At 36.5% G+C, this 21,068-nt stretch overlaps 1 protein-coding gene across 3 annotated transcripts in view; it reads left to right on the top strand.

The window, feature by feature from the left end:
* Positions 1-21,068, top strand: part of Cntrl (centriolin) — an 87,234-nt gene that overhangs the window by 4,759 nt on the left and 61,407 nt on the right. For 2 of the 3 annotated variants that reach the window (XM_013030138.1, XM_013030142.1), the window contains exons 3-10: positions 253-383; positions 2,313-2,443; positions 4,666-4,807; positions 7,341-7,527; positions 11,602-11,795; positions 15,754-15,873; positions 16,708-16,936; positions 19,117-19,226. In XM_013030138.1, coding sequence (XP_012885592.1) covers positions 253-383; positions 2,313-2,443; positions 4,666-4,807; positions 7,341-7,527; positions 11,602-11,795; positions 15,754-15,873; positions 16,708-16,936; positions 19,117-19,226 — 1,244 coding nt within the window. The remainder of the gene's footprint in view (positions 1-252; positions 384-2,312; positions 2,444-4,665; positions 4,808-7,340; positions 7,528-11,601; positions 11,796-15,753; positions 15,874-16,707; positions 16,937-19,116; positions 19,227-21,068) is intronic. The other variant, XM_013030140.1, reaches the window with a different exon arrangement.

The following is a 21,068-nucleotide window of genomic DNA, read 5'->3' as shown; positions in this document are numbered from 1 at the left end:
GAGCGCTCTACCACTTGAGCTACAGCGCCACTTCCGGTTTTCTGGTGGTTTATTGGAGATAGGAGTCTCACGGTCTCTCCTGCCCGGGCTGGCTTTGAATCGCGATCCTCAGATCTCAGCCTCCTGAGTAGCTAGGATTATAGGCGTGAGCCACCAGCGCCCGGCAAAAATTTCTCTTCTTATATAGCTGATTTAATTTGTGGAATATTTTTGTGTCCCTTTACTGATAATGACTTGTTTCTGTAATTTCAGGATCTGAGTCTTATGTAGGAGTCCGATATATTACAGAGGCACTCATTAAAAAACTCACTAAACAGGAGAATTTGGCGTTGGTAAAATCTTTGAATCTTTCACTTTCTAAGGATGGTGGCAAGAAATTTAGGGTAAGTTACCAACCATTTCTAAATATAGACACTACTTTCATTTTCTTGCACCTTAAAACCTGCCAAAAAATTATCAATGCCTATTACTCAATATTCTATACATTGTCTTCCCTTTCTCTATAAAAGGTATTGGCAAACAGCAACTTGCAGCCAGCAAACTGTCCTCTTTTATTAAGTTTCATGGCCTCTCTAATTTGTTCACATATTGTCTATAGTTATTTTTGCAATATAATAAAATACCTAACTGGAAAGCTAAAAGTACTTATCATTTGGCCTTCTACAGAAGTTTGCTACTATAGATATCCTTACTATAGAGTTGTTTACTACTTTGTTCTTAAAAATAGAAAACATGAATATATTATAATAGACAAGTTAATGTTTTATTTTTCGGTTGGTCGTGAGGCTTGAACTCTGGGCCTGGGCACTGTCCCCCAGCTCTTCAGCTCAAGGTGAGTACTCTACCTCTTGAACCTCAGTACCACTTCCCGTTTTGTAGTGATTTATTGGAGAAAAGAGTCTCACAGACTTTCCTGCTGGCCTGGCTTTGAACCCGTGATCCTCAGATCTCAGCCTCCTGAGTAGCTAGGATTACAGGCGTGAGCCACTGGCGCCCCATGACAACTTAATTTTTTAATTAGAAAAAATGGAATTTAGATTCTACCATGTTACTTCAAAAATTATTTCAAAAAGGCAAAGAACCAAGTGAAACCAAACCAAACAACAATAAAAAATAGTGCTTTAAAAGTGTTAGGTAGGAAGCCGCGGTGGTGGCGGCACATGCCTGTAATCCTAGCTACTCAGGAGACTTAGATCTGGGGATCATGGTTCAAAGCCAGCCTGGACGGCAAAGTCCGTGAGACTCTTATCTCCAATAAACCACTAGAAAACTGGAAGTGGTGCCATGGCTCAAGTGGTAGAGTGCTAGCCTTGAGCTGAAGAGCTGAGGGACAATGCCCAGTCCCAAAGTTTAAGCACCAGGACCGACAAAAAAAAGAAAAAAAGAAAAAAAAGTGTTAGGAACGAAAAAAAAAAAGCATTAGGAAAGAATATTAGAAACTATTTTTTTAAATCTTATGGCAGTGAATGGAGAAAAGAAAAAAAATCTTTTATCAGTAAATGGGAGGCAGAAGGACTGAATGGTGGCAAGTAAAGGAGATAATGAGATAATCTTACAAAATAAGAAAGTGATAGGTCTTGATGGGAACACAGGTTCAATGAAATGCAGTCTACTCTCTATAAAAGAAATGTGAGCATAGTAATTAGGAGCTCTATGCAGTAGATAAAAATCAGTTCACAACCTGGGCACTGGTGGCTGTTTCCTGTAATACTAGCTACTCAGGAAGCTGAGATCTAGACCTATGTATGGCTCAAGTGGGAAGAATGTCAGTCTTGAGTGGAAAAAGCTAAATGACAGCCTGAAGTCAAGCTCCAGGACTTCAAAAAAAAATTAGTTCAGTACTATAGCTCTATTGCTTGGTATCATACTTTGTGTGCAGTGTGTAATGTGTATCTACTGTAAAATGACTTCTTTTAAGCCTGAGACAAAAACCAGAAGAAAGAAGGAGGTTGAATATGTAGTGTATGCAAGGTTTTGGGGAATGGGAAAGGATAACACTTAATTCAGTAGTATAGTACCCAAGTTTTTTTAAGGAGATAGGAGAAAGGAAGAGAAGAAGGAAAGACGTGAAAAGAGAGAAGGAGTTGGGAGTTGGACAGTTTAAGCCCCTTATTACGTAGGAAACATTAAAAGGGAAGTTTGACAACTAGAGGACAGTTGCTACTTAACGGTCAAGGGAAGTTGTACCAAGGACCATGTAGAACAGTAAGAATTTAGTGTTTTATGATGACTAATCAAATAAGTTTTATATACTGAATGTTTTTGTTAGAGCATGTATCCTGTAAAGTCTTTATTCATTTGTTTCCAATTAGTACATTGAAAATTTGGAAAAATGCGTTAAACTTGAAGTACTTAATCTCAGCTATAATCTAGTGGAGAAGGTTGAGAAGATGGACAAGCTATTAAAATTACGTGAACTAAATTTATCATATAACAAAATCAGGTGAGTATCTCCCTCTTTAGTTAGGTAGCATTGCAATCTTAGATTAATGCTATCCATTACTGAATTAATCTTTTGATATAGCAAGTATTTTAATTCTTATTTATTGATATTCTAACCCTTTGTATAAAATGGTCTTTATATTTATGTATTTATTAACTTCAGGATAATATCTTACCTAGCATAAACAAGGAAGCACATACATTTGTTTTTGAGTGGCAAATTTTATCTTAATCAGTTTTTATCATGGGCTTTTCACAAATGTTATCCGTACACTGCTTTTATTACATAAAGAATGTTGGCATGGGCTGGGAAGGTGGCTCGGTGGTAGAGTGCTTGCCTTGCATGCATGAGGCCCTGGGTTCAATTCCTCAGTACCACATAAGCAGAAAAAAGTTGGAAGTGGCACTGTGGCTCAAGTGGTAGGGTACTAGTCTTGAGCTGAAGAGCTGAGGGACAGCGCCCAAGCCCTGAGTTCTGGCCCATGACTGACCAAAACAAAAAATAAAAGAATGTTGGCATGAAATTTTAACCCTGCCATTTTGATCTTTAAAATATTCCAAATCATTTGACCCTGTGTATTTATCCTGATATTCTTTGTTCATTGCTATAAGAAAAACGTTCAAATCTTTTTTCTTATTAAAGTACATATTACTGTGAGAAATAAATGCGAAAAAACCTAAAATTGGCTAAAATTACATATAGAAAGCTTGTTCTGCACAAAATAATGTGAGAGCCAAATTTTGAAAATCTTTAACAATTTTACCCCGTTAGACTTCTTTAAATATAATAGCCAATAAATCAAAAGAAGTAATAGTGGCAGTTCTAAGAAATGGAACCAGGTGCTAGTAGCTCATGCCTGTATCCTAGCTACTCATGAGGCTGAGATCTGAGGATCATGGTTCCAAATCATCTCAGGCAGGAAAGTTCATGAGAGTGTTATCTCCAATTAATCACAGAAAAAGCTAGAAGTGGTCTATGGCTCAAGTGGTAGGGCTGAAGGCTTTCCTTGAGCAAAACGATGCTCAGGGACAGCACCTAAGTCCAGAGGTCAAGCCCCAGAACTGGTAGGAAAGAAAAGAAAGAAGTGCTGGGAAGGTAGCTCAGTGGTAGAGCGCTTGCCTTGCATGCATGAGGCCCTGGGTTTGATTCCTCAGCACCACATAAAGCAAAAAGAAAAAAGCTGGAAGTGGCACTGTGGCTTACGTGGTAGAGCGCTAGCCTTGAGCTGAAGAGCTGAGGGACAGCGCCCAGGCCCAGAGTTCAGGCCCCATGACTGGACCCCAAAAAAGAGAAAAGAAAAGAAATGGAAAAAAAACTGATAAAATCAATATAAATAGAATTGAACCTCATGAAAATAATTTCAGCAAAATAAGAATGGTGATAGAGAATTTTAAAAAATATTTGCCCAGTATAGAAAATTGACCAAAAGATTAAAACCAACAATTTATTTGCAAACAATTTGGGAAAATTTTTAATCAATAAAAATTTATCAACATGCGGGGCTGGGAAGGTGGCTCAGTGGTAGAGCGCTTGCCTTGCATGCCTGAGGCCCTGGGTTTGATTGCTCAGCACCACAGAAGCAAAAAGAAAAAAGCCAGAAGTGGCGCTGTGGCTCCAGTGGTAGAGCGCTAGCCTTGAGCTGAAGAGCTGAGGGACAGTGCCCAGGCCCAGAGTTCAGGCCCCACGACTGGACCCCCCCCCAAAAAAAAATTACCAACATCGGTAATAAATGTTTTATTCAAATACTATGATTAAAACAAATGTGTTTATAACATACTGTTATTTTAGGGGCTTCTGTTTCCTGGTGCAGCCTATCATTTTGTGGTGACTTAATGTAGTAATTAGGGACTTCTCTTGGGCAGGATGGTACACACAGAAGTGAGTGCTGTTGGGTTTCTAGATCTCTCCTGATTCCCTCTCTACTCATAGTCATCACAGTAGTCAATGAGAGGACCCTAGTCTTCCTCTTTTTTTCCTGTTTGATAGGGTCTTAACATCTGAGAGGGAGAGGGGTAGTATTGCTGGGTACAGTAATAAAAGGTGAGTGGTTCAGCTGCGTTAATGAATTTAATTTTAGCCACTTTATTCTCATTTGTGGAAAGAGTTAATAAATTAAAACTGTGGAAAATAACTTCACGTGTACTCAAAGCTGCTTATTCTAAAATTTCAATAGGATTATCATTGCACTTATTATAAGTTTAGTTTTGCCCTTTGATTTCCAGCAAAATTGAAGGAATACAACATATGTGTAACCTGCAAAAGCTAAACCTTGCAGGAAATGAAATTGAGCATATACCAGTATGGTTTGGGAAGAAGTTGAAATCTTTGCAAGTGCTCAATCTGAAAGGCAACAAGATATCATCGGTAAGTTGTTAAAATAGGAAGAATTTTTTTTTCAAATTTTTGGACTTGTAAAAAAAGTTTCTTTTACAAAATTGAATTTCTTTTTAACACTCTTAAGCCATGTCTGAACACCAAATTCACATAGGACGTAGTATTCTCTAAAGTAATTGAAGACAGGTAGTTCTAATTTTGCATAGGTTTAGTGGTAAGAATTGATCTCATAATGTTTTCACATTGATCATTTGTACTCCATAGCAATCTTGTTATGGAGACACAGTGATAATTATTTTGTAATACTACCAGTTGAGTTAGTACAGCCTTATTCTTATTTTACAAGTAGTCTCAAAGAGGGCAAGTTCTTTATCCAAAGTTACAGCTTGTACCAGAATCTAAACTACTGTATTCTACAATACTATCTTATAATAAAGTTTCTTAATTTAGGGATTAATCTTAATTGTAGTGGTAGGCTTCATTAGATATTGATCACTAGTTTGATATAGAATAACTTGATTATCGTAGTTTATTAATTGGATAAAGATGTACTTATTTCCTCTGGAGTATAATTTATTATTTTCTTTCAGTGTTCACAGCTTGGTTTTCTTTTTTTTTGGTGGGGGGGTCCGGTCGTGGGGCCTGAACTCTGGGCCTGGGTGCTGTCCCTCAGCTCTTCAGCTCAAGGCTAGTGCTCTACCACTTGAGCCACAGCGCCACTTCCGGCTTTATTCTTTTTGCTTATGTAGTGCTGAGGAATTGAACCCAGGGCCTCAGGCATACAAGGCAAGGGCTCTACCACTGAGCCACCTTCCCAGCCCTCAGTAAACACTTTCTAAGTGAAAAAAACATTACTTAAATGTATATTAAAATTGGGAAAACTATGATAAAATTTAAAGAACATTGGTCATAGAAAATGGAAGATGTAACTTCAACTATGGGCCCAGATTTTCCTTCTGTAGCCTTAAATGTCCTTTTAAATCCTTGTTTAAGTTGGAGAAAATAATTCTTGTACTGTCTACTATGCAGGAGCATCATGGGGATCAGATAAAGATAGATGTGAAAAAACTTGTGATCATTAAATAATTCTTTTTTTTTTTTTTTGGTTGGTTGTGGGGCTTGAACTCTGGGCTTAGGCGCTGTCTCTGCACTGTTCAGCTCAAGTCGAGCACTCTACCGCTTGAACCACAGCACCACTTCCAGTTTTCTAGAGTCTCATGGACTTTTCTGCCCGAGCTGGCTTTGAACCATGATCCTCAGATCTCAGCCTCCAGAGTAGCTAGGATTACAGGCATGAGCCACTGGTGCCGGGCTTTGCGATCATTAAATAATTCTAAGGCTGTTAAGGCTGTGTTCTTAAGCTTTCAGCTGTGAAGACCAATACTACTACTAATAATAATAAATAAGCAACACTAATGCTGTGTTATCAACAATCTGGTTTTTTAACTTCATCTTTATAAAGATGTGATAAGGAGACTCAGCCATATAACCACCAAATCCTAAGAGCCTCCGAGCTGAGGTCCCACACCATGTTGGACAGAATCACTTTGGATCTCATGAAGTTTACAGGATGATGGGAAGCAGTAGCCATAAATCTAAAATATGCCACAAATATTTTACAGCATAGTTGCTTCTTAGGTAGAACCCAGTATCAGCACAGTAATAGGAAAATCATTCAGTTAATACTTATTACTAATTTTACATGATATATTCTCACCCCAGTTTATTTTGAAATTGGTATTAATAAGAATGAAGTATATTCGTGGGAGAAAATATGTATTTGGCTCAGCTCTTTGGCATGGTCTTTGTCAACCTTAAATCCCTCTGGGTGAACATAAGAATCTTCAAAGAATGTATATATAGGGTTGGGTAGTGTGGGTTAGGAGAATGTAAGGCCCTGGGTTTGATCCATAGCACAGCAAAAGAAAAAATTATGGGCATTTCTATATAGCCTTGTGTCTTTCAACTATCAATTGTAATTCAATTATCTGAAAATTTACCAAAATATTTTTATAGTCATTCATTTCCAGTTTGTTTGATTAATATAATAAACAGACAATAGGGTTAGAGTTACATAGACTTGAATTCAGATCCTGTTTGATTCACTTTTTTAAAGCTCTGAGCTTTATATAGTCAAGTTACTTAATTCTTAATACATGTTTCTTCATCTATAAAATTTAAATGATATTTAAATTATATGTATGTATAGTTATATATGTATGTATAGCTATACACATATGTGTATATATGCATATATATGTATGTATATATGTGTGTATATGTACATATATACACATATACATATATATATGTATATATATGTATATATATATGGAGTCACACAGGGAAGTGGTTAATATAAAAAACCCAGTACTGTCCTGGTACACTATATACTCTGTGCTCTCTTCCTGTGCCTTTCCTAACACCATTACTTTTGGATAAGGGGCTTCATGAATAGATTTCTTGCCATTTTAAGAGTGACTTCCTTGATTTATTGCCTTCTTCAGTTACATTTGGGATGCTTGCAGTAAATGATTCCAATACTACTGTTATATCATTTCAGCTCCAGGATATAAGTAAGTTGAAACCACTTCAAGATTTGACCTCTCTGATCTTAGACGAAAATCCAGTTGTGACCCTTCCTCATTACATCCAGTTTACAACCTTTCACCTTCGTTCACTGGAGAGTTTGGAAGGTCAGCCAGTAACCTCTCAGGATAGACAAGAGGCTTTTGAAAGATTCAGTTTAGGTAAGAATACACTTGGAAAAAATAAACTTATATGGAAAAGGAATTTATTTTCAAAAGTTATTTCAGAAAAATATTATATTATGAACTTCACAATGCTTTAAAATTTCCATGGAAGCTGAGATTGGTGGCTTATACCTATAATACTAGCTACTTGGCTGCTAAGATTGTCAGGATCATAGTTCTAGCCCAGCCTGGGCAAAAAGTTCATAGGATCCAATTTCAACCAATAAACTCTTGATGCACTGAAGTGTGTCTGTCATACAGCTTTGAGGGAAATAATCTGGTTAATACATTAAGGAGATCTTTTTTGAAGCAGGGTGGCAAATGAGATGGAGCAATATGGAGATGAAGGGGTCTGTTAGGTGGCTATTAAAGTAATAGAGGCTAGAAGAGTTGGTGATCTGTGCTTAGATGGCAGATGTGAAAATGAAAAGATCACTTGTGAAGATAGAATCTGCCACATTTTTGTTGGATTAGATAATTCTCAAGCTTCTGATATAAGTGGGTAGATGATGTTATCACTTCTAAAAATGGAAGAATTCTGTTTTGTATGGGACTTAATGAGTTAGAAATACCTGTGAGAAAACCATATAGAGTCAGAAATGCATCTGTATTTTAGATAAACCTGGACTAAAGATACAATTGAGCATCCCTAGTGTAAAAATCTAAAGTCTAAAATGCTCCAAAGTTAAGCCATTATCAGAAGACAAATGGCACATGTTCTTCCTGATATGTGTAAGTTAGATTTAAAACACGAGATATGACAAATTATACAGGATTCTAGACACATACAGTAAGACCAAAAGAGGATAGTCTTAGGAGAAAAATCACCAAGTTGTAATACCCAAGCTCCTTTCTCATAGATATGTATATGTATGTATGTATGTATATATATATATATATATATATATATAAAATATACATACTGAAGCAAACTCCAAAGATAAACAAAGGACCTGTTCTTTCATTTTCTGATGACTCTGTATTCTTGACCTATATACACATGTAAACACATACACATTTGAGGGAAGTTGGGGGGAGGGCATAAAATCAGTGGAAAATGGGTGAAAAGTGCAGCAGCAGAGCCCACTGGCTACATGGGATATTGATGAACATGAACCATGTAACTGGTAGATGGAGATGGGAGAGAGGGAATGGGAGAGAATGAGGGAATAGATGATACTATGCAAAAGGAAGGAAATGTACTTATTACCTGATATATGTAAAAGTAACCCCACTGTATATCACTTCTAACGAACAGTAAATAATTAAATATTCAACAAATAAAATGCTCTAAAATCTTAAACTTCTGAGTGATGTTACAAGTAGAAAAATTCCTCACCTAATCTTAAAGTGGTAGGTCACAGTGAAAACACAGGTTCATTAAGAATGCTGTATAAAATTAGTTCAGTCCCACCTAAACGGAAATCCCCTACAGGATTTAGAAGTGGTCAATAAAAGTCTTATTCTTTTTTGCTTATTTAAAAAAAAATTAGTTCAGTCTATGTGTTTAAGGTGTGAGAAGAGGAAGACAGCCAGCCTGCTAAGGAAATTGACAAACGTAGGCAAGCAAGGTTGAAGAAACCAGAAAATAGTGGTTTTCAAAAGAAGATTTCATGAGAGGAAGTGGTGAGCCGTGCTGATCACTGCTGAGACATGCAGTAAAATGTGCATAGAGAAAGGCTTTATGCTGACAGTGTCAGATGATGCTCTTAAGGGAGGAGGGATGAAGACAAATGCTAGATTCAGATGGATTGAAGAATGGGAGGGAGAGTGTCTGATTTGAAATCTCCAATAATTTTTCTCCTGTAATGAGCTTTTTTAAGTTTTAAAGATAAAGCTAAACTAAACATTCACCAATAGCCTCCAGACCAGGAAATGAGCTGAAACAAAATTCAGCTAACTGCAGAGCTACTTTTTTTTTTTTTTTGGTCCGGTCGTGGGGCCTGAAGCATGGGCCCGGGCGCTGTCCCTCAGCTCTTCAGCTCAAGGCTAGCGCTTTACCACTCGAGCCACAGTGCCACTTCCGGCTTTTTCCTTTTTGCTTATGTGGTGCTGAGGAATCGAACCCAGGGCCTCATGCATTGCAAGGCAAGCGCTCTGCCACTGAGCCAACTTCCCAGCCCCTGCAGAGCTACTTTTAAAGACCTGAGCAGAATAGAAAGATAAATTGTGCCTCAGGTGTTTTTGTTTCTTAAAACTATAGAAGACGGGGCTGGGAAGGTGGCTCAGTGGTAGAGTGTTTGCCTTGCATACATGAGGCCCTGGGTTTGATTCTTCAGCATCACCTAAGCAAAAAGGAAAAAAGCTGGAAGTGGCACTGTGGCTTAAGTGGTAGAGTGCTAGCCTTGAGCTGAAGAGCTGAGAGGCAGCACCCAGACCCAGAGTTCAGGCCCCACGACCGGACCCCGCCCCCCCAAAAAAAAGAAATATCAAAAAAAATATATAGAAGACAAGGAATGATAATAGTCAAGATACATTGTGCTCATAAATTGATTCATTAAGTTATAACCCCTTTGTACAACTAGAGATAACAAAAATATAATTAAAAAATAAAATATAAGACAATGAGATTAGAGAAAAAAGGGAGATCATCTCCTGGCAGGAAGACCATGTTTTCCATCAAAGTGAAGATATGGGTAGTTTTGTTGCCTTGGTGGTAGGAAAATAAGGGAGTTTCTACTGGTGTTGTCTTATTTTCTTAATGAAGTGTGAAGTCACCTGAGAAAGACACTAGAGGTCATATGGGAGGTTTCAGGAGAAAGAAAGATATGAAATAACCATTTTAGAGGGTAATGTTGCCTGTATGTTGACGCCATTTTAAACTGGCATCAGTCCATTGTTGATCTATAAAAACGGCACTTTTTTTGTTGTTGTTTTTTGGCAATAATAGGGTTTGAATTCAAGGCCATGTGTTTGTTAGACAAGTGCTTGTACTAATTGAGCCAAACCTCAAGTCTTTAATGCTTTGGGGTTATTTTTTAGATAGTCTTGCTTTTGCCTGTGCTAGCCTCAGACTATAATCCTCCTACCTATAGCTTCCCTCTTACTTGGATGATTAGGCATATGCTAATATGCCTACTTCTTGGTTGAGAAGAGGGCTCTTGTTAGCTCTTTTACCCTGGCTGGCTTGGAGCCATGCTCCTGCTAATTTATGCCACTTCTTGAATAGTTGAGATTATAGCATGAGCCACCATGTTCAGCTAAAAATGGTAACTTCATTTGGTTTATCCATAGAGGCTGTAAAATAGGAGATAGAGGAAGACAGTTCTAGCAAAGAGTGTAAATAAAGCCTGCAGGTAAAAGAGACATCAGATCTAAAGAGCCAGAGGCAGTTCAGGAAAGCTGCATTGAGGTATGCTTGAAGATAGGCTGAAGAGGGGCACTGAGACTGAATTATGAAGAGCTTTTTGGCTTTTTGTGTAAGGCTTTTAGAACTTGTCCTAATAGTAATAGGGAGACTGAAGATTTTAAGATGAGGTAATGTTTTTCAAACATGTTTGTAGTATTGTAAGTATAATTAATATAAAACACTGCCAGCTACTGGTGGCTCATGCCTGTAATCCTAGCTACTCAGGAAGCTGAGATCTGAGGATCATGGTTTGAAGCCAGCCCAGGCAGGAAAGTCTGTAAGACTCTTACCTCCATTTAACCACCAGAAAACCAGAAGTGGAGCTGTGGTTCAAGTAGTAGAGTGCTAGCTTTGAGCAAAAAAGCTCATGGAGAGCACCCAGACCCTTGGTTCAAGCCCTAGGACCAGATTAGTATCATATATATACTAAATATTACCCTGAATTCAAAACTGACAACTGACTAAATAAGTAAATAAATACTATGTTTTATAAGGGAGATTGAGACAAAAAATCTTGAACATTTAATGCAAATAAAGTCTTTTTAAATTGTTGTCCAAATAATAGTGCCTTTTTATCTCTTAATATAGACCTGAATTAAGCTCAAGATGGCCTTTTATTTTCCCCAGACTAGGGATAATTTTATAAGCAGAATTATATTTACACTATCCTTAGACTCCGTTACTATTGTTGTGAGAAGTATTCCTTGCCTTTTTATTTACAGAAGAGGTAGAAAGACTGGAAAGAGACCTGGAAAAAAAGACAATGGAAACTGAAGAGCTTAAGAGCAAACAAACAAAGATCCTTGAGGAAATAAAAGCTCAAGATAAACTAAACAAATCACTGAAAGAAAAGGCTATGTTACAAAAGCAGAACTGTGAAGAGCTAGAAAGTGACCTTAACATGAAAAATGAATTGGTGAGTTCAATTTACAGGTTTGGCTTGTATACATTAGAGCTTTAGAATTCTTTGCCCTTGAGTTCAAAGAATACAACTTCTGACAAAAGAACAGGAAAGATAGGATTAACAGAAATATGTGCAAAAAGCTTTACAATTGTGTTGACTGTGTGGTAAAACTGCCCAGGAGACTAAGGTGTATGGTATAGCACAAAGGGGCAAGAGGTGCTGGCAATGTGAGGAGATGTCAGATTGCACCTAATGTATTATTAGACTAGAAATGTGAGCTAGACTGTATGTACATTGGCAAACATTTTTAGAAGGCCATATGGCAAAGTTTTACCCAAATTTTAAACAGTCATACCGTATGGTACAGAGATTATATCCAATAATATATTCTGTAGCATGAATGTGTAAAGATAAAAATACACACATACCAAAATACTCATTACAGCATTGTTCATATTAGCAATGTTGCAAATAACTAACATGTCCCTTAGTGGGCATCCATCTGGAAGAATAATAAATTGTTGTTAGTGAAATGGGATAATCTACCCTGACATGGAAGGTCTGGCACCTTCCACTATGTGGGAAAAAAAGCAAGTTGTAGAACAGTATGATTATATAGTATAAATGCTATATGTAAAAATATGTGAGATTATATTTGAGAAAAACACAGCATTTGTACCAAATTCCCAATAGTGGTCATTTCTGAAAAGTGGAATTATAGAACACTTTCAGACTGACCTGTACATATGTATGTGTGTATATGTTGTCTAAATTTTATATAGTTTGACTTTATGATGGAAACAAGGAAAAATATAAAAACAGATATACAGACTGGATGGCATAATTTGAGGTGACTGATCAAGAGCAGTCAGCAGAAGGCTCCATTTCTAATCAGATTTTGTTATTTTGAACATACAAAATATGATAGAACAAATGAAATCCTGTTGTTTTAATTTTCCACTTTTATACTTGTTGGAAGGTTGAATGTTATTCATGTATTTTTTATTTTGTTTATTATGTTGTATTTTTCAAATTAACAGTGTGTTTGTCTATATTCTATTCAGCCAAAAGACTATTAAATTTAAAAACATAATTTTAGATTGTATTCTGAGGGCTTAACATTTGAAAAACATTTTCATTATCTTTTACAAAATATCTGATGACATTATCACTATAATTATGCAATGATTTCCAGTGTTATAAAGTAATTGCTCAAGCATTAAACCATTTCCATTATGAAAAAAAGTAGCACTGAAGTAAGTCTTTTGGTGGCTAGTTAAACTGTAGTTGTCCCTTAATCCACAAGCTACAATTAGGAACTTGCTCTTTGTCCTAAAACAAGTTATTTAATTTCAATCCTTCATTTTCTTATTTTTAAAACGAAATGATTTGCTTGTCCTGCCATCGTTATAGATTTGTAAGAATTTAATGAGGTGATAAATGTGAAAATAATTTAAAATGAATCAAGCTAAGTAAATGGAAGGTGATAGAGTGATATGTCCATGAGAGACAGAAACAATTACTAATAACCATATCTTCCTATACAGTTAGTTGTCAACAAAGATCAATCTGTAGTATTATAGCCTAATTCTCTAGAGCTCTCCAGGTGACAATACCTGTTTGCTTCTTTCTTCTTTTTAGCCCTTGTGCTGGTTTCTTGCAGGTCCTTTTCTGCTGATTCTTTATTCTTCTTTAAAGGTAGTTCTGCAGAGTTGAACTGCACACTATGTTTTTTGTGGCTTGCATGATAACTTTGTATTAATATGCTTGTTTACCCTTTATGTTTTAAAATGGCTTGCCTCCTTGGGAAATGTGTTTGTGTGTGTACTTATTTTTAATGGATGTGTACATAAGAACAAATTTGAATGTACGGAAAATAATTTGTATCGTTTTTCCTATTGATAAATATGCAGTCATCTCTTGATTGTCCACAGCCAATACTATTACTAGCTTACTTCCTAGAAATCTAGTTCCAAATGATAAATTTGACTTTCAGTTTGTTCTCATTTATGCATTCGTCAACAGATACTTATTTAATACTTACTGTATGCTAGGCTTAAGGCTATGAAAAAGCACAAAAATACTTTGAAATATATAAACTATTTATTCTAGAAACTAGTTAATTGAACTGTTGGTTTCAGTCTTGTTTGCCTTTTGTTTGGCTCTATTATCAATGAACTTTGAGGAAAGAAGCCCAAGATAAGTTGACATAATCAGTACTGTTGATTGTGAGTTACTTTTCCTTGAGACTCAGATCCCTATGAGCATTCAGTGAAAAAATCAATGTGGGTAATGTACTAACCCTACTGCAGAACACTGAAGGCAGCATGAAACAACAGGCTGTCCCATGGGATAGTATTAGATTTCCAAATAGGCAACTTGGAATTGAACGCCACCTTCTTCCGCCAGCTGCACAATTGGGCAAGTCATTAAGCTTCTCTGTCAACTTTTATCATCTCATAGTGCAGTTGTGAAGATACAGTGAGGTAGCATATGTAAATCATGTAGCACAACATCTGGCACATTAGAACTCAGATCAATGCTACTTCCATTTTAAAGGATGCTCAGGAGATGACTGTAAGCAAAGTCATGCACGGCTTTGATTTTCTAGTCTTGTAAAATGTTTGTGTTTTGTTTTCTTCTCTTCAGCTTGCATTTTTATATTAATGAAATACTCCTGCATGTTCTTTTATCTCTATTATTAGGTACTGGAAAATCACTTAGTGGACCTTAGAAATACACTCAAAGGACTGGTTTTATAGTAATGGTACATAGTTAATGAAATTACTAAGTTCTGCTACAAATCTAATATGTAACTTTTGGACAAGTTATTTCACTAATCTGTGACTCTGTTTCCTTATTTATAAATTTAGAAAACACAATTGTATCATTCTCCTCCTCCTTCAGAATTTTCTAAGTTTAAGTTATATAGTAGAATTTCTTTTTAAAAAATTAATATTACATATTTTGATCTGATGAGCTTATTTACATTTGTTTATTTATTTATTTATTATTTTTGTTTTGTTGGTTGTGTGGCTTGAATTCTTGGCACTGTCCCTGAGCTCTTCAGCTCAAGGTGAGCACTCTTACCATTTGAGCCACAGTACCACTTCCAGTTTTCTAGTGGTTAATTGGAGATAAGAGTCTCACAGACTTTCCTGCCCAGGCTGGCTTTGAACCATGATCTTCAGATCTCAGCCTCCTGAGTAGCTAGGATTACAGGCGTGAGCCACCGGTGCCTGGCCATTTATTTATTTTTTACAAAAAAAAAACTTATTTACATTTCACTCACTATTACAAGTAATGATATTCTAGCCCAGCATGTTAGGGGCATCTCTAATCCCAGCACTCAGGAGGCTAACTCAGAAGCATCATTATTTAAAGAAAGTCTGGTGTATATAGGGAGAGCCTGTCTCAAAAAACACAAAAACAAAACAATACAAAGATGATGTTCTGTACACTCAAAACCTGCCATTAGTCACCAATAATATAACAACAAAGTATAATTTAAACCAAATTCTATTTTTCTCCTTTTCACTCCTCTGTAGTTATTATAAAATATCACTTCTCCACATGATTTGAATCTGTCATTAATTAAATAAAATGTAAATGAAAGTAAAATAAATTAGTGCTACTTATGAGGAAATCAGGAAGCAGGAACTTGGTAGTCCAATTACTTGAAAATGGTTGATATGAAGTTATTTCATGTTTACATAAAACAAATTTAAATGACTTTTAAAAATCTTTATTATATCTTGAAATAGTATATAAGCTACAAAGGTCTTTTATGTGATCTCTTCTGAAATGATATGTTCAGTTTTGATAAGATTAAGATACAGCCTTCTCTGTGTTGTGCTATTTGCTATAGAATTTTGAAAAATTATTGGTTATGATAAGAACTTCCCATATCATTGTAACTTTATCCTAATGTGCTGATACTATATGTTATGTCATTATGTTGGATCGATAGCTAAAACAGAAGACCATGGAACTAACACGAGCATGTCAGAAGCAATATGAGCTGGAACAAGAGCTGGCTTTTTATAAAATTGATGCCAAATTTGAGCCACTAAATTATTATCCACCAGAGGTAAGTTATTTTAATTTTTTAGTAATCCAAAATTAATGCCTAGGTGACTAATGGCAGGATAGGGAAAAGCGGGAGGATATGGTAGGGACATGCAAGAAACTTTACCACTAACCATTATCGTTTTTTTTCTTCTGAGGGAATCATCAAAGTAAACTGGGTTTTGGTTAAATCTGCTAATTACTTGGCTCAGGAATAAGAATAGTGTCATGAAGAGGTGAATGCCTCCAGATTTTTTCCTATAGCCATGTCCATATCCAAAGCAAATGTCTTAACCTTCAGTCACCTTGCTTGAGAATATGGGTTGATTAAATCTGAACTTTTGAAGAAAGTGCTTCAGGACCATTGTGTAAATAACTCCCAATATGATTTGTTCAGCTACTCCCTAGATTCAGTGTTTGTTACCTATTATTAGAACGATTGTCACAAATGCCACCAAAACAAGGCAATAGCCTAGCTTCTAAGACCCAGTGATTCCAACAATACTGTTAAATTTTTTTAAGTTCAGTTGTTAAATTTTATTATGTTGAAATTTTACTGATATCAGTCATGAAACCAGAATACACTCAGGCTTCTGAAAGACTAAGAGATTCAAAATCACAGAATTGTAGGTCCTTCATTAATCAGTGAATCCAAGTGTTCACTCCTTGGTAAGAGAAAGACCATTTTTCATTGGAATTCCCTTTTGATATATTAAGCATAAGATGTGAAAGTACATTTTTCAGCTCCTTAAACATATAAGATTAATATAAATTTAGGTGATTCTGTAATATGTTTGCCACTAATAAAATGAATAATGTCAGTTGACTGGAAGTTGTTTATTTACATTGCTTTTAGTGTGATGAAATTGATAAAGCCCCAGATGAGAGCCCTTACATTGGTAAATCCAGATACAAGAGAAATATGTTTGCCACTGAGAGTTACATTGCCAATGATGCCCAGACCATACAGATCAAAAAGATGGGGCCAGATGGAGAACAGCATAGAAATGCTGAACATGTGAACTTGAGAGAACATGAGCTACTGGACATACAACTGGAAGATAAAGAAAAGCAAATAAGTGCAGGTTAAACAAAGTTGCTTTTTAAACTTATTAAAAATATAAGGCTCTGGATTTGATCCCTAGCACTGCAAAAATAGGAGGAAGGAAGGGAGGCTTTGCACCCCAGTTTTGTTTCATAATTATTTTTGGTCAGTTGTGGGCTTGAACTCAGGGTCTAGGTGCTGTCTCTGAGCCTTTTTGTATTCAAGGTTAATGCTTTACCACTTGAGTCACAGCACTACTTCTGGTTTTTGAGTGGTTAATTGAGCTGAGACTTTTCTGCCCAGGCAAGCTTCTGCCCAGCCCAGCTTCAAACTGTGATTCTTAGCTCTCAGCTTCCTGAGTAGCTAGGATTACAGTCATGAACTACTGGCATCTGGCTGTTTTATAATTTTTAATGAAACAAGTTGATGGTATTATTGTTTACATGAAAAATCTAAAACAAAAGTGGTGTTTGCTTGGGCATATTGTTATTTTTTGGTTCTAGTCCTGGTGTGTGAACTCAGGGCCTGGGCACTATCCCTGAGCTTCTTTGCTCAAGACTTGTGCTCTACCACTTGAGCCACAGCTCCAGTGCCCCCTTTTTGGTGGTTGGAATAAGAGTTTCATGGACTTATCTGCTTGGAATGGCTTTGAACCTCGATTCTCAGATCTCAGCCTCCTGAGTAGGTAAGATTACAGGTGTGAGCCACTGGTGATAGAGCATATGGATGGTATGTTTTTAAATTTTTTATTACAAAGGTGATATACAGAGCATATTGTTGTTTATGATTCATACTAAGAATTGAGATTTGGAGAATTGAGATTTGGGTTTCTGACAGTAATTGAATGGCATCATATCAGATGATTGATCTAAGAGTTTATGAATCTCATTCTGCCTCCAGGCATTTAAAGGCCTAATCAATAATAGCTGAAGAAAGTAAAGAAACATTTTTATTGCTTATTATATATGTGATCCAAACCTGAAATGGTGCTTAGGATAGGTTGGAATAGATCACTTTTCCCTTATCTTCATGCCAAAGGCTGGCCTCTGACTCTTTTTGATATGTCCCATACCCACTCGATCTCTCCAACCATTATTCCATTCCCAAACAAATTCAAGGGATCTAACCGCTTCTGGCAAGTCACACAGAGGAAGAAGTTAAATTGAGAGATTCTTTAGAGACCCTGCCAGTGTCAAACTCTATGTCCACTTACCAACTCAGCTGTATGCGTATGGCTATACAAAAAGAACTCCAACCTGAGTTTATGCATCCCACTACTTATAATTACCTTTTAAATTTTTTGTGGAGCCCTCACAAATCAACAGCTTATCATCCCTTGACTGATAGTTAAATAGAAGACATGGAAAGCCCAGTAGAAGTTGACCTGGCAAGACTAGAGAATAAACAGTTCTTTTTGATATCCACCATAACCAAGGCCTTCGAAGAGGAAGGCAAAAATAGATGAGTGCAGCCTCAGCTCAGAGGCTTATAGCTTTGTTGGAATCTTAGCGTGAGAAAGGGTAAGAAAAATTTGAAATTTGAGGTAGGAAGTAATTGATTTGACATCACCTCCACCCAGGACCAGATAAAGTAAATTTCTTGATATTAAGACCCATAATATATAATATTTGCCTCAACACAAGAGTAAAAAAAATTTCTTAGCTAGTTCTAGGATTTGAACTTGAGGCCTCATGCTTGCTCAGCTTTCTTGCCAAAAGCGAATGTGCTGCCACATTTCCAGACCAGTTTGTTGCTGCTTAATTAAATGTAGACTCTTGAAAACTTATCTGCTCATGCTGGCTTCAAACAATGGTCCTCCAGATCTCAACCTCCTAAGCAGCTAGGGTTATAGGTACTAGGCCAGCACTCAGTCAAACACAGGATTTTTTTTTTAAACTACCATGAACGTAATAGGACTTTGTGACATACGAAATGCTTAATTTGTATGCTTTTAAATCTGTATGTTTTTAAAAGAATTCAGTTATGTTGGGGAAAAAACGTTGTACCCAACTTTTACATTTAAAATTTTATGAGTAAAAGGGTCACTTATAGTTTTATAGCATATCATTAACAATTTATCCTTTGGGATTATAGAAATGAAAGCCAGTGTAATTGCCTTTTAACTTTTCTGTGGCTATTAACAGAATTTAAGGGAGAAGGAAGTTTGCAGAATTCAGATTTTTTTCTTGTGTGTATATGAGCATTTTTAAAATTTTGCAGCAAAAATTCAACTGTCAGAACTACATGATGAAATAGAAAAGGCAGAACAAAAAGTTTTAAGAGCTACCGAAGAATTTAAACAACTGGAAGAAGCTATACAACGGAAAAAAGTATGTAAAAGCAAAGCAACTTTGCCAAGAGCAAATGAAAAAGATATAATGTGCTTTTCTTTTATAATTATACAAAATTATTTTTAGATCATTATTATCTAATTAACTGTGGTGTGATTCCAGAGTCAAGTATACTTTATGTGAAAAGATGTATTCAGATTTCTAAGTTATGGAAGTAGTTCCTTTAGACAAAGATGTTGCTTTTTGTTCTATCTCTTCTAACTTAATTAAGCACCCTCCACCTTTAACATTCTGGGACCTAGATTACTAACCAGAAGACATCTTTTCTGTAGCATGAACATCATTAAACACAAGAAGAATAAGAAGGGGAAAAAATGATGGAAGTAATATACTCTCAGAAACCAGTGTGTCATGAAGAAGTAAACATTTCAACTGTATGATAAATTTCATAGAGGAAAAAGTTTAAAACAGAGCTTTTGAGTTTTGCTTTTTCTTTGCCTTCCTTCCTGCCTTCCTGCCTTCCTTCCTCCCTTCCACACTAGGGTTTGGACTCAGAACTTTGCTTGCAATTCAAACACTCTACCACTTGAGCTCGACAGTATTTTTATTATTTTTATTTTTTGTCACAATTTTTAAATGAGTATATTTATAACCTATAAAAATCAGTATTTCACAATTGTAGTGATAACTGCACCCATGCCATAATGGATAGAACAAGAATGTAAAGTGTAAAGAGTTCAGATTCTTTAAAAAAGACCTATTTATAGGTTAATCTAAAGCTTATTAGACACAGTATATGCCAGTTGTCAGGACTGTGTCCTTAATGAAGTACAGACAAACATGTAAGAAACAGACTTTGTAAGAAACAGACTTGTATGAAAAACTTGTTTATATTTAGCAAAACAACATACTAATAGAGGAAAAACATAGAATTAGGAAAGACAATAAAAGGATATAATTTAGATTGTGTGGATGAAGAACTTTTAAGAAGATGACATTTATGCTGAAACAAAAGCTGAGGAACCAGTGAGGCTGAGTTGGGAGAGTATTCCAAGCAAGGTGACAGTGTGTTCCAAATTCTTGATTTTTCTGCAGAATAAGGGAAAGTACTGGAAGATGAAGCTAAAGAATCCTGAAATTAAGGATTATGCCATGATTTTTAGGCCATTTTTAAAGTGTTTAAAATTTTTTATCCTATTTATCTTTATATAAGGTCACTTTGTTGCATAAGAGTGAAATGAGTGAGGGAGAAAAGAGTGTATTTGTTAGGAGGCTGGCATTCAGTCCAGACAATTGATAAAAATAGCTTGGGTAGACCAGGAAAGGCAAGAGTGGCCATGGAGAGAACCAATTCTGGGTCAGATTAGCAGGAGAATTAACAAAGACTTCAGATGAATTGAAAATGGCTCTTGAGATGAAGGAGGCTCTAAATATGAAGGAAGCTGTCAAGAACTTTCCTTCCCTTCTTCCCCTGCTCAATGCTAACGCTCTACCACTTTGAGCTTCAGTGCCAGCCACTGGTTAAGTGAAGATAAAAGTCTCAGACTTTCTGCCCTGGGTTGACTTTGAACTGCAATTCTCAGATCACAGCCTGCTGAGTACCTAGGATATAGGCGTGAGCCACCAACACGAGGCTCAAGGCATCATGTTTTGTAATAGCACTGGCCAAAGCTAAAGATTGGGGGCTGGGAAGGCGGCTCAGTGGTAGAGTGCTTGCCTTGCATGCATGAGGCCCTGGGGTCCATTCCTCAGCACCACATAAGCAGAAAAAAGCCAGAAGTGGAGCTATGGCTCAAGTGGTAGAACACTAGCCTTGGTAGAACACTAGCCTTGAGCTAAAGAACTGAGGGACAGCGCCCAGGCCCAGAGTTCAGGCCCCAC

This window comes from Dipodomys ordii, unplaced genomic scaffold, assembly GCF_000151885.1.
Source record: "Dipodomys ordii isolate 6190 unplaced genomic scaffold, Dord_2.0 Scaffold127, whole genome shotgun sequence".
NCBI classification, from domain to species: domain Eukaryota; kingdom Metazoa; phylum Chordata; class Mammalia; order Rodentia; family Heteromyidae; genus Dipodomys; species Dipodomys ordii.
The sequence above is the reverse complement of the archived record's forward strand: the minus strand, read 5'-3'. Positions and strand labels throughout refer to the sequence as shown.